We start from the raw sequence: 14478 nt of genomic DNA on the forward strand, positions 1-14478 counted from the left end.
AAAGAGTCATCATGAAAACATACGAACATTCAGGACAGACAGTTTTGGGGCACACAGACCATCAGAGACATACACACACACTGATAGGACATGCAGCTTCAAATGTGTGTGAATCTAGAACACAAGCATATGCACACACTTCCCCCACTGATGTTTTTGATCTGCTCCCTTTTACATGTGGACAGAAGTTTAGGGGCCCCCTAAAATTTTGGGGAGACCAAGTAGGGAGCTAGGGGAATAGATTGACTTCTCCCAGAATCTAGTGGATGTGAGTCAAAAGTTGTGATACTCTGCAGTCCTTCGGTGGGAAGGATTTCAGGGGCCGAAGGTGTCAGAGGAGTTGATGTTTTAAATTGGGGTGTGAGAAGGGGGTGGGGGTGTTGAGTTTCCAGGGTGGGTGTTGGGGCTTTGGGGGTATCTGCCGCCCTGGGCCGGGCGAGCCCCTGCCCCGATTATGTTTGGGGACCTCCGCCACTCTCAGGATGTGATGGTGGTGGGGGAGCCCACCCTGATGGGCGGGGAGTTCGGGGACGAGGACGAGAGACTCATCACCCGGCTGGAGAACACCCAGTTTGACGCGGCCAACGGCATTGACGACGAGGACAGCTTTAACAACTCCCCTGCCCTGGGCGCCAACAGCCCCTGGAACAGCAAGCCTCCATCCAGCCAAGAAAGCAAATCGGAGAACCCCACATCACAGGCCTCCCAGTAAAGGCCTCTCCAGGGCCACCCAGTGCTCTGCCTGCCTGCCCCACCCCTTGCAGCCCCAAGGAGCAGAAGACGGAATGAAGAGACTGAGCATCTAAAATGGGCAGCCTCCATCCACCCACTTCAGGGAGGAACTGGACTCGCTGGGGGCAGGTGCCAAGATTTGCCCCCCAGTGGCCCTGGGCTGGGCCTAGCCTCTGCAGAGCCTTTTGGTGGAAGGGGGTACTCATGTGGATGCCTATGTGGACCCTGGGCCTCTGAGAAATGTCCTGACCCCTGTCCCCCCAGGGCATTTGCCTCCATCCTCATTTCAGGTTCTCGGTTCCCTATTCTCCTAACTCCACCCCCTTCAAGCCTGGGTTGCCTATACCCACAGCCCTTAGGGACTTAAAGTTATGGGGCTTCGTTGAGTGCCCCATCCCCTAGGTGGCTGGTAGTAGAGGGGTAAGGCTCTGGGCTCCTCCCTTCTGCCACCTATTCCAGCTTCAAGTTTTTTAAAAAATAACATTATTAAAAATGTAAGTTTAAAAAAAGGTCACTCATGTCCCCCCTCTTCCCCTTATTAAAAGTCCAGGTACCTCCCTACACCTGGCAGATGGGGGCTTAGGGCCCAGGTGGAGGTGAGCATTTGGGTAGGGTAGGGGGGATATGCATTACCGTTTTATACAGTTTGAGAGCTTCAGACCAAGGAGACACTTTGCCATCTCTTTTCCCTTTTCTTCTGAGGTGACTGGAATTAGGGAAGGCATGCCATGGCATAGGGGGCCGTTGATGGCCTCACTTTTGTGACAGCCCCCAGCTATTGTCTCTGTCTCCCCATCCTCCAGGACTCTGGCCTGCCCTCTTAGTGCTTGTGACTCCCTCAATCCCAGCCCCCAACCCCCTCCCCCCATGGTGTGTATATTCTTTACAAGTCCTCCACTAGAGCAGCTGTCTTGGATGGGGGGAGGGGAAGGCTCCCTCTCTTAGGGAGTGTGGAGGGAAGGGAGCTGCCTTGTTTGTCACTGTGTTTTTTGTTTTGTCTCAGTTGGGCAGGCATGGGTTGGGGGAGGGGTTCATTCACTCACTTCAGTACTCTCTTCCCCAAGCCCCTCAAATTGCATATCTAGTCCCCTGCCCTCCACAGAGGAGAAAGAGCCACTGAGATAGGTATCCCAGCTCTACGATCACCAGGGAGCAGTTGGCCTCTGTCCCCTAGCTGAAGTGGAGGGTCTTCATCTCCCAATATACCTTCCAGTCCCCTTCCTCATAGAAGGAAGGGTGAGGCAGCCAGCAGCCTCGGCTATATTTCAGTTGGACATGTGGAGGTCCCTGGCCCAGGGTGAGGCCAAGAGCAAGATCCCATGAGTCTGGGTTCTCCTCTGGCTTCTCTGCTTTTTCCCATGGCCAGTTCCAGAAGTGTTAGTACCACCTCTCTTCCCACTCTTCCTTTTGGATTCTGGGGTCCCCACACCCTATTTCCTCTACTACAGCTGCCACTGTTGGAAGGGTATTATGTCAGGAACTGAGGGAAAGGGTAGGGAAGATGGATGTCCCACCCCAACTGCAATGCCTTTTTTTTTTTTTTTTTTTTTTTGTGTCCCCCCCCTTGCAATTCCTTTTTTTTTTTTTTTTTTTTTTTTTGGCCATTTGAGTCCTGTATGGTACCAATCAATAAAGAGACTTTTTGGTTTGACTGTGTCTTGGTTGGTCATTGGTGCCAAATAATGACACCGCCCAAGGCAATATTTCCCCCCTTCTTCCTGTAGTCCTAAGACCAGTTATTGGGGAGGAGCTATTAATTGGACTTGTGGATTTCACTCCCATCTCACATTTCCTCTTGTTCTTCTGGTATTATTCCTTGTGTCCCAGCCTGGCCCATCTCCCTCAAAAGTTGACTTCCTGGTCCCCACCCACCCCACCCCAGACTGTTGTTCCTCACTGCCATCCTGAGGCTGGATTCCTGGGATAGATAGGCTTGTATGGGTGGGGAAAGGGGACCTTGCCTAGGAGGGGGCTTGGATTAATGGAGCTTTGGGTGGTTAGAATGTCTGGGAGGGCTCAGCCAGTGAGATTCCCACCCCTAACCCAGGGAGGCCAACCAGCCCAGCAGAGATCTCTGAAAGAGCCCTGGTATTAGGTTCCTGGGTGGGGAAGTCAGAGAGTATAGGGATTGTTTGTCTACTCGCTGACTGGGTGGAAACACGGAGGAAGGAGGAGGCCTAAGCACTGTTGCTAGGGGGCAGCCTGAAGCTCCACAGAAAGATGGAAGGAAGAATAGGGCAGTTTTCCAGGTAGTTACTCCCCCCAAGTCCCCTCCCCGCCACCATTAAAGAAGATTGGCAAGACAGGCCCTGTTGTGGATTGGGTATGGGGTTTTAGCACCTACAAAGCCCCCTACCCAGTCTCCCTCATATTTATCCCAGGCAGGGGAATCCGAGCCCTCAGACTTATTCCCCCACTAAGGTCTCTCTGGATGTGAATTAAGGCCTCGTGGACCTGAGCCTCTACCCTCACCTCCCAACTGGTGGAAGAAACCAGAGGATAGCACTGCATGGACCACCCTGCCCTGTCTCCAATTCACACAGTGACCTTTCCCTGCCCTGCTGCCAGCCCTATTCATTGCCCTAGCGCCTCAAGACCCCAAGGCCTGCATTTGTGCGTGCATACACTCACACACACACACACCATTCCTCTGCAGACCTGACCCGATGACTACCACCAACTCACTCTGGGAGTGCTAGGTAATACTTACCTGCAGTGCGTTTGTGTCTGGCACTAGGTGTACATCTGGCCTTTTCTCTTGATTGGCCAGCATATGTTATGTATGTGACTGCTGAGCTGAGAGAGGGCTTGGATATGTGTATATAAGGGAGCATATACATGTATGGATATGTATGTGGGCTAGTGTATGCATTTGTTTATGGTGTGTGTCTTGGTGAATTCATTCAGCTAATATTCATTGAGCTCTCTCCAGGTGCCAGGCCCAGCTCTAGGTGCTAGGGATACAGTGCTGAACAAGGCTGAGAAGTCATGACTTCTGAGTGTGAGTGGGAAGCTACAAATACAGAAATGAGGGTGTATTGTGGAATGCATGGGTTGGCAGTACGATTATGTTGGGTTTCAGGGTCACTGGGGCAGCAGTTGTGTGACTGGGCATTTGCAGATTCACATGGTGTGTGCGTGCGTGTGTGTGTGTGTGTGTGTGTTTTGGAGGAGGTGGGGGTCAAGAAAAGAGGTAAATTGCCAGGCTTGGACTCTGCCCTGCTTGGGGAGGGAGTGCGCTAGAGAGACAGGGGGACCCACTTTTTGAATTCAGGAAACATAGTGGCTAGAGACTTTCTCTGGAGCCCTAGATCTGGCTCCTCCCTGTTCGCCCCAGCATCCCCTCTGGGGAAGGTCTTTGGTCAGGAGAAATTGCTGAGGTGAGGGAAGGGAGAAACCCTTTAAGTTCCTTATGCCCTCTGTTTCCACATGCAGGTGAGGTCCCAGTCCAAAGTCCCAACACAATACTGAGATTTGTTTCTGCTCAACTGTGCCCCTGCCAGGCGCCACTGCAGAGGCACAGCACCTAAACCCCCCAGAACCCCAAAACAGCCTGGACCCAGCTCCTTTTTTAGGACTACTTGTCGAGTCCAGCACAACCTTCAGCTCCTTTTATACCCTTAGCCCACTCTAGCCTAATCTCTAACCCTTTTCCCCAAAGGTAAGACTCTAGCCTAGCCAGCCTGACCCAGTTCAATCTGACCTCAAGCTCCATCTCCTGAAGTGAAAAGTTCTAAGCTATCCCCTCCTAGAGCCTCCTCCCAACCCCTTTTTTTCAAAAAGTAGGGCCTTGGGGATTGGTAGATAGACTAGTTATCTACCCTGTGGGCCCAGTCAAATTCTGTCTTGGGATAAACTGCTGCTGAGACTCCCCACCCCGACCTTGAGTTCTTCAATGAAGCAGAACAGGAAATGGGTGGGAGACTACACATTCTGCAGTTCTTACCCTGGGGAGTAGGGGAAGCTGAATGCAATGGAAGCTGACCCACATCTCTGCGTCCCTACCTCAGCCTTGGGAAGGAGCTATTTTCTCACCAGTTCCAGGACCCTTTTCCTGAAGTAGCTAAACCCTGGATTCCATCCCTCCTGCTGCCCCACCTCTGTATCACTAGCTCAGCTCTCCAGGAAGAGAATCTAGAGATAGTTCCAACAGAAAAGTCCCAGAGAGGGTTGGGGGATAAGAATCTTTTCCCCATTGCCCCCAAACAAGTAAGGCTACCTGGAGGAGGTAGGCATAATTCTCTCCCTTTTTCTTAATGGATGTCAGGTGCACAGAATTAGTTGAATCATAACCTTGGTTCACACATTCTTCATTGTTTCATGCACAAGACACATTTATTTATTTATAATACTGTCGTAAGAAAACACCGTGAAAGCTAGGACCTTAGCAATAACAAGTCTATCAATGGTCCGTTCCCACTCCATCCTCTCCCAAAGTATCCATCATTCTTTTTTCATTTTTATGTATTTATCTTAGCTATATGTATTCCTAAAAACATTTTTTTAATTTTAAGGTTTGTTTTTTTTTTAATTAGAACAGTGAACAAGACAATATAGTACATACAGCTGGGCAGGGAAACAGTAAACAAATAGTCACATACATATATAATTACAATTTATAATACAACTGAATAGTCCAGGATAAATAAAGGGAGACCTAATTTAAAATGATGTGTTAAGGAAGGCCTCCCTGAGGGGATGATGTATCAGCTGAGACTTGAAGAATAAGGAGGACTTAGCCAGGTAGAGCGTGGGGAAGAGGATTTCAGGTAGAAGAAACAGGTCCTCATGCTGGGAAGTGCTTGGCAGCTTGGAAGAATAGAATACCAGTAGATTCTGAGCCTAGTAATCAAAGGGAAATGGTGGCAGGAAAGAGGCTGAGGCAATGCCATAGTGTTGAAGGTGATGATGATGATGTTGGTGATGATGATGATGATGATGATAGCAGTTAACATTCATTCTACACCAGGTATTGTGAGAAATCCTTTCTATCAGTCATCTCATTAAAAGCTGACCACAACTCTGTGATGTGAGTACTCTTATTATCTCCCGTTAACAGGAGAACACTAAAAGCCAGAAATGGGGAAACTAAGGGCCAGAGAGGCCAACCAACTTGCCCAAGGTCACAGAGTCGGCAAGGATTTTGAATTCCATCCAAACATAATGGCTGTCACTGAAGGGTCTAAGGCAGGTCATAATTAAGACCTGGTCCCTCCCCCTGAGTAAAAAGTACATACCAGGAAATGGAAATAGGATTAAAATGGGCAAAGTGCTATAGATCCATAGGGAGAGAAATTAGTTTTGACCAAAGAGATCTGGGAAGGCTTCTTGCTGAAATTGGTTGTGATCGTTGAAGGGAGGTGTAGATAAATGGGTAAAAGACAATTGTTTTCAAGATTCATCCATGTTATTGTATGTACCAGTATTTAATTTCTTTTTATTTCCAAATAATATTTCATTGTAGGGATATACTACATTTTATTTATCCATTTATCAGTTTATGGACATTTGAGTTTCCACTTTTTGGCTGCTATGAACATTCATTCATGTACACATGTTTGTAGAGACACATATTTTGATTTCTCATGGCTATATACTTAGGAATGGAATTGCTGGGTCATATGGTAACTCCATGTTTAATCTTTTGAGCAACTACCAAACTGTATCCAAAGTGGCTGTACCGTTTTGCATTTCTCTATATCCTCCCCAACAGTTGTTATTATCTGTCTTATTATAGCCATCCTGGAGTGTGGGGAGTGGTATCTCATTGTGGTTTTGATTTGCATTTCCCTGAAGACTAATAATGTTGAGCATTTTTTCATGTGCTTATTGGATACTTGTATATTTTCTCTGGAGAAATGTCTATTCAGATCCTTTGTCCATTTTTAAATTCAGTCGTCTTTTTTATTATTGAGTTTTAATAGTTATTTATATATTCTAGATACCAGTGTTTTACCAGATATATGATTTGCAAATATTTTCTCTCATTCTGTGGGTTGTCTTTTCATTTTTTTGAAGGTGTCTTTTGGAGCACCAAAGTTTTAAGCTTTCATCAAATTCAAATTGTCTGTTTTTTCTTTTATCACTTGTGCTTTTGGTGTGCTTGGTAAGCTTTGTATTGAAGCATAACATGCAGAAAAGTACACATATGATAAATATACAACTTGACTAATTTCCTAAAACTGAGCACACTCTGTAACCAGTGCTGAAATCAAGAAGTAGAACATTATCTGCACTCCAGAAGTCTTCCTCATGACCCTTCCCAATCACTTTTTTCCTTCCAAGATAACTACTGTCCTGATTTTTAACTTCATGATTAGTTTCGCCTGTTTCTGATGTATGTAAACAGGATCATACCAAAGAGGTAAAGATTTTCAGTGATTCTACCTGATGCTGGAAGGATATGAAGAGACTAGAATTTTGTACCCTTTGAGAAAACTAATGTCTCAGAAAAGCAACTTATATTAATGTGCACAAGAGAAATTCCATTTCTGGGAATCATAGCTTTACTCATAATACAGAAAGTTTGGAAACACCTTAAAGTTATAGATAAGAGAAAAGCTTGGTTAACTATGTGACATCCTGACAATAGAATGCTACATAGCCATCAAAATAATGTTTACTAAGAGGTTAAAAAATGTGAAAAAAAACACTTATGATAAACGTTAACTGAAAAAGAAGGATAAAAAAATACACAAAGTGACTACAATTATGTAAAGGAGCCTACTCATGGGAAAAAAATACACGGGAAGAAAATACAATATTGGTGGTAAGATGATTGAATTCTAGGTGGATTTTTTTCTTTGCCATTTTTCAAATTTCCTTTAATGTACTCATACTACCTTTATAATGACAAATACTAATGATAAACGAGACAGAATCCTGGTAGAAAGTAACAAAGACCTGAATTAAAGCATTTGTGATGGGGCTGGGGAGAGAAGGAGGAGAATAGATATAATTTGGCAGTTTACTGAATCTGGGGAGTGAGTGGGAAGGATGAAAGCGGATGTTGAGGTCTGGAGGAACTGAAAGGACGCTGATACCGTAAACTAAAATGGGGATCCCTGGAATGATCACAGCATAATGGTTTGGAACATGGTCTCTTGCTATAGACGCCCCTGTTTTGAATCCTGGCCCAACCACTTACAGGTGGGTAACTCAGAACAAGTTATTTAAGCTTGTTTCCTCATCTCTAAAATGGGGATGTTATAGGGTTGTTAGGAGAATGAATTGATATAGAGAGTTTAGAAAGTGCCTAGAACAGAGTAAGCTTTCAATAAAGATCAGCTATTGTGATATGCCCAGAGGCCCTGGGAGATCAGGGGCTGAGATTTCTCTGTCTTCAGCTACCTGTCAGACTGGAAATAGTCCCTCCACCTCCCCTCTTTTAGCCAGCTCACCACCAGGAGGTTGCCCACAGGAGTGGAAATGGATGGAACCTGAAGTGGGATGCAACAGAGGATTAGAGTGGAGGAAGGGAGAATTAGGAACCAGGAAACTGCAAACCAAATAGGCCAGTCTAGCAGTAAAGCGGAGAAGCTCTGGAGCACCCCATCAGAGCCCTCCTGTCCCATGTCAGTATATTAGGATGCTCTCTGGATGGTGTGAGGAGGGGCCTGAAAGAGGCTCTCTTCCTTGCTCAATAGGTGCTGGCTAATTGGGTATACTTTGCCTCATCACTGCCTCCTCCCCCACCTAGACCTAGACTTGTTTGAGAGCACAAAAAACAAGGACAACCAGTGGGACAGCTACAAGAAGATAAGCAGAACTCTGTGTGCTGGTCTGGCCTCCACAGTCCACTTCTGCCATTGCCCCTCCTTGCCCTATGCACACATGAGGCAGGATGGGTAAGTAGCTACTTGGATGTCTGGCTGAAGTCTAAGACCACATTCCCTCCTCCTCCCCTCCAAGGTCTTGACATATGAGGCTGACTACATAATGGTGCCTGGCGTTTGCCTCATCTTTGGTCTGGTGCTCTTACTGTCCGGCCTCAGCCTGTATTGCTGCCCATGTGAGTTCTGCAGGGGCTAATTAGTTCCATCAGTCTAGTTCCCAGCACCACTTGCCTATCTACTTCTTACTGGCCATGACCATGCTCCTCCTGTATGTTGCCCTTCATCTATCCAGTGCCCATCCTTCATGTCTGAAAGCTAGTCCCTCAGGCCAGGAGCCACCTTTGGTCTCCTCAGAGAGATCCCATCCTAACCTGTGACCTTATGCAACTTGCTCCCCATTTGACTCTCTGGGCCCTGTGCCTCCAAAAACCTTCTCTTGCATTACCCAGAATTCCCCAAACCCAACTACTGTCCATACCCTGGCTCCTCTCATCTGCCCCTGACCCCTCTTCCATTTTCCTCTCTCATTCCTAACCCCCACCTCAATCCATCCCCTCCTAATTTCCACACCTCTACCTGTACTCTACCCTACACCCCTCTCCTGATTCTCTTGACTTCTCTCCACATTCTGACTTGGTCTGAGTTCCCTTTCCCTCTCCCTACTGCCTTGTGTCCCAGGAGCTGGAATATCTGCAGTTTCATAAGCAATAAGCAGCTGTATGAGGCCATTTCCTATAGTGGCTACTCCCTCAGAAATAACAAGTACGTCCTTCGCTCTTCCCTGAAGTCCATCTTCCAGGCATGGAGGGGACTTAATACTCCCTCCACCCGGAGAGTTTCCCTCTGGGCCAGACTCCGATCCCACCCTCACTCCAGAATCCCAGCCTCTCAGAGAGCTTGGGTTACACCTCCTGCAGGAGTGGGAGTGTCATATTCCAAGCATCAAGATTGCAGGTGATTGACTCCAGCTCACCCAATTTCATTTCTCTCTCCCTTCTCCCTAGGGATCATTTCCAGGCAGGAAATCTCCTTCCCTCAAACTTTCCCTTACTCCTTGTATCTTGACCCTCCTCCCTTTACTTCTCAGGACATGGATATAAGCAATATCTATGGATGGAAGACCAGAAAAATCCAGTCCAACCTGCTAGACGAGGTAGAAACAGCTTGCAGTGGGACTGGGAGGGGTGGAGAGCCACGGTGGTTCATTATTTTCCTGTCTCCCCTAGACTTCTGCCCTTGCTTGGGGATCAACATATGGATTGCCCTCCATCTCCATTGTGTGTGTGTGTGTGTGTGTGTGTGTAACACCACCAAGCAATTCTCTGATACCAGCTGTGTGTCCTACAATTGAATTCAGTCCTGACACTATCCACCTGGAGAATAGCATCAGCTCCCACAAGGGTTCCATCCCACAAGAATGCCCTCTACTTTAGATGCCAATTGCGAGTCCAGGTTGTTACCTGTGCTTCTGACCAACTGTCTATAAATTGGACATTCCCATGAACCCCTCCTCAGTTTAATTAATTTGCTAGAGCAGCTCACAAACCTCAGGAAACCAATTTACTTACTAGATTACCAGTTTATTACAAAGGCTATCAAAGGATACTGTTAGAAAGAAACAAAAAGTCCAAAATAGAGGCACTTGTGCCAAGTCCCACATCAGCGAACCTAATTGCAGTTTCAGCCTCTCCCAGGAATGTGATTTTTAACCAATTTAGAATTACCCTATCAGCACTAGAGAGGTAATCCACGTGATAGAACCTCCCCCAACCCCTCCTTCCCCCAAAGAAAAGTAACCTTGTCTGAAATAGTCCTTTCTTTTGTTTATGACTTTCTTGTCCCACCCACCTTCTGCTTATAAAAGCCTTCCATTTTGTACAGCTCCTCAGAGATCCTTTCCACACTGGGTGGAAAGCTGCTTAATTCATGAATTGTCGAATAAAGCCAATTAGATCTTTAAGTTTACTCAGTTGAATTTTGCTTTTTAAGAATATGAATAAATAGCCAAATGAAGAGATACATAGGGTGAGTCTGGAAGGGCCCCAAACACAGGAGCTTCTGTCCCCGCGGAGTTTAGGATTTGCCATCCTCCTGGCATGTGGATGAGTTCTAGTTCAACATGCTAGAAGCTCTCCAAACACTGTCCTTTTGGGTTTTGATGGAGGCTTCATTACATAAGCACAATTGATTAAATCACCAGCCATTGGTGACTGATTCAATCTCCAGGCCCTCTCTCTTTATAAGATGGTAAGAGGGTGGGAATGAAAGTTCCCACTGTCTGACTCTCTAATCAAATGGTTAGTTCCCTTGGCAACCAAACCCCAACCTCAGGTGCTTTCCAACAGTCACTTCATTAACATAAACTCAGGTGTGGTTAAAAGGAGTTTGTTATGAATATCAAAGACACGTTTATCCTTCTTATCATTTAGGAAATGCCAAGGATTTTTGAGACTCTGTGCCAGAAATGGCGATGAAGACCAACTGTATATTTCTTATTATAAATCACAATATCACAGCATCAAAATACTGGAGTCTTTGTTTGAGCAGATTGAGAGTGAGAGGGATGGACTTTCGGAGTGGCTGTGGGTGGGCGACCCAAAGTAGGCTCAGAAAAAAAGCAGGCCCACACTGACAATAGTCAGGACATCCACATTGGAAGAACTAATGCTTGGAAAGGAGGTACAGCTATTAGGTTTGAATCTTGCTTCAACCACAATGGAGCCGCATCAATGGCACATTTAACTTAGAGCCAGTACAGCTATGTGCAATCAGTAAAGAGCATTTCCATTCCAAACAACCATCAGGGTGAGAAGGGAGACAGCATCTCAGTTACACTGAGTGTGAGTTCAATGATTCAAGCATTCTTCACACAACATGGACCCTAAAAGCAAACCAACCGACTTGCAGATCTGATGCTCAATCATTGAAACAGCATTTGGTTCCAAAGCAGCAGGGGTGGACCTATTGAGAGCTTCTCTATGCTTTGCTTTATGGATGACTTAAATAATTTTCATGTTTTGACTATATTCAATTTTTGATCTATTCATTGACTTTAGAACCCCTTTGTATGATATAATTCTGTACTTTTCTCAGTCATTTAACCTGAGCCTCAGTTTCCTCTAATGTAAAATAGAGTTAGAGTAACTGACCTTAGTGATTCTAAAGTTCTTACGTATTAGCGCCCTCCAAGTGATATGTATAGACTTGACAACTTAAAAGTAATTTTTTCCACATTCATTCTCCCTTTTAATCCTCAAAACTACCTTATAAGGTAGATACCATTGCCTTTCCTATTTTATGGCTAAGGAAATTTAGGCTCAGAGTGGTTTAGAAAGTTATTCAAGGTTACACAAGGATGGTGAAGGCAGGATTAAATCCTTCTGAGTTCTTATCCAGTGAGTCTCCAGTTATACTTCTAACAGTTCAGAATGCATGAAAACATAGAGGAATGCCCTAGATCTGAGTAGGCAGGCAGGCTTTCTTGAAGGGTTGGGGCTAATTAAAATTGAAAGATGTAGTTTTACATGTACCTCCTTTGCTTTATAAGTTTCAGTGTTCTTGGTCCTTTGTTCATACATCTGTCTTCTCCAAGTCCAATGTTAAAATCCTGCTGCTAAGGCAGTCCACTCATGGCTGGGGGTCCTATCTTGGAGCTCAGAGGCATTCCCCAGGTCCATGGGGGAAGGGGAAGGGTGCTGGCCTAAAGCTTGTAGACCTGTCTCCTTTATAGTCCCAGCTCTCTCACTTCTTTATAGTCCCAGCTAGCCAGGGATCCAGCTTGCCTGTTGGCAGCTTAGTTTTCTCATCTGCAATGTGGGTATCAAAAACCCTGCTCTAAGGGCTTCAGAGAGTAGGAGGATCAGATGAAGTGACTGACAGAGAGGTGCTTTGAAGTGTGAAATACTCTTCCAGTGGTGTGTGTGTGGGGGGGAGGGTGCGTGTGCATGTGTGTTTGGGGGAGGGTGGAAGTTATCCAAGGCTTCCCCAGGATGTGGCCTTAGGTTGGTCTGGTAGAACAGTGCCTTCCTGAGCTGAGGTCAAAGCCAGGTCCTCTTCTAGCTATCAACACTAGGGTCTGGGTCCTGTTGTTCTTGGCTCATCTCCTAGCAACCAAAGCTTTGAAGAAGGTTCTGCAGAGCATTGGGGATCTTGCATCTTAGCTACCTCACTAGGAAGCGTGACTAGCTAAACCAAGAGCTTCAGACCCTGGGCAGCATGAGACTACCTCCTAAGATCCTCAGTCCTTTGCTGGCATCCTGAGTCTGGCTCAGAAAAGATAGCCTCCATCCAAGATATATACCCTATCCTTAGGGAGACCTGATGAAGGAGACCTGACCTCATACTTGGGGTGTATATTAGCTTTCTGGGGTTGCTATAAGAAATTATTGCAAACCTGGTGACTTAAAACAACAGAAATTGATTCTCCTACAGTTCTGGAGGCCAGAAGTTCAAAATCAAGGTGTCTACAGAGTTGGTTTGTTCTGGATGCTCTGAGGTAGAATCTATTCCAGGCCTCTTTCCTAGTTTCTGGTGGCTGGCAGCAATCTAAATTCTTTAGCTTGTAAACCCATTACTCCAATCTGTACTTCTGTCTTCATGTGGCTTTCTCCTTCTGTGTTTCTGTTTTCTCTATTTCTGTCTTATAAGGATACTCTTTCTTGGATTTAGGGCCCCTACTAGTCCAGTTTGGTCTCCTTTTGAGAGCATTACTTTAATTACATCTGCAAGGATCCTTATTTCAAATAAGGTCACATTCTGAGGTTCTAGGTAGACATATCTTTCGAGTGCCATGATTCAGCTCACTACAGTTGGCTCCAATTTGATGGGTGAGACCTAAGCCACACTTGGAGAGTTTATGAATCTGAGAGAAGAAATCTATTCCTACTTAGAAGCCCCTTTATAATGGGGAAGACCTCGATGCCCAGCCTGGTCCCCAAGAGCATTTAAACTGAAGCAGGCACACAAATGTTGGTGGCAGAGAAAAGTCAAAATTGGCAGAATCCAGACCACTATTCCCTATAGAACAATGTGAGGGCATTGTATCCAGTTCATGCCAGGATTTGGATGGGGAGAAGAAGAGAATTTCTGTCTCCATGAAGCAGGTGAGGCAAGCTAGTCACAGGGTCCTAGTCTTTGCCCACCCTGTTTTTTTCCTTCAGCTCCCAGATGTCAATGAGCTGATATTATTGTTAAATTCTTTTTTGAAAATGAAACCCATATGGTCACCAACAAAATGGGAGCGTTCCCAAGGATGGGAGGTGTCTTATTATTCTAAGGAAGGCACCAGGGTTAAGCCCCCTTTTGCCAATCCAAGCAACTTTCCAAGCCCTGCTTTCTCCTTTCTTTCAAGGGCCTAGCCATTCAGCTGGGTTATTTTCTTTCCTACTTTGGGGATTCTCTTCCTGATCTGGGAGCCATGTAAGCCATGCACTTGGAATCCCCTAGGCCTCCTTTCTTCCTTCCTATAAGCTGCAAGAGCCTCAGCCTGCTTACCGTCTACCCATTTAATCTTTGGGGCTCCTCATGCCTCTAGACTGGATGCTGAGTGGGACACGAACTGTCCCCTCACCTCTTTGTCTCCCCTGTTAAGATCTCCCTAAAGACAATTACATGGTATCTTTTCCTTTCAAAGTTTTACAGGTGATAATTATGGGGGGGAAAGACCCAATGTTACCAAGTCACTAGTCCGGGGGAGGTTTGGAAATTTCAGAAACCTGGGAAACTTCTGCCAGCCCTGTCTGTGGAATGAAAGGACAGCCCGCAGCCTGGCTCTTCCTCCTCTCCTCTTAGCCCTGTCTGAAGACACCAACCAGAGCACCCATTCATGTTTCCCTTATGGCTGCATCTGAGCATCTTCCGGTTGGTTATTCTCATCTCTATTATTGTCTCTGCTTCACACAGGAACAGCTCC

General features: G+C 45.9%; 1 protein-coding gene across 3 annotated transcripts in view; it reads left to right on the forward strand.

Annotated features, from left to right (window-relative positions):
- LDB1 (LIM domain binding 1) overlaps positions 1-1246 on the forward strand; it is a 12787-nt gene extending 11541 nt beyond the window's left edge. For all 3 annotated transcript variants that reach the window (XM_006920923.3, XM_006920924.3, XM_006920925.2), the window contains exon 11: positions 482-1246. In XM_006920923.3, coding sequence (XP_006920985.1) covers positions 482-712 — 231 coding nt within the window. In that variant the 3' untranslated portion in view covers positions 713-1246. The remainder of the gene's footprint in view (positions 1-481) is intronic.
- Positions 1247-14478: the final 13232 nt, after the last annotated feature.

This window comes from Pteropus alecto, unplaced genomic scaffold, assembly GCF_000325575.1.
Source record: "Pteropus alecto unplaced genomic scaffold, ASM32557v1 scaffold177, whole genome shotgun sequence".
Taxonomy (NCBI): domain Eukaryota; kingdom Metazoa; phylum Chordata; class Mammalia; order Chiroptera; family Pteropodidae; genus Pteropus; species Pteropus alecto.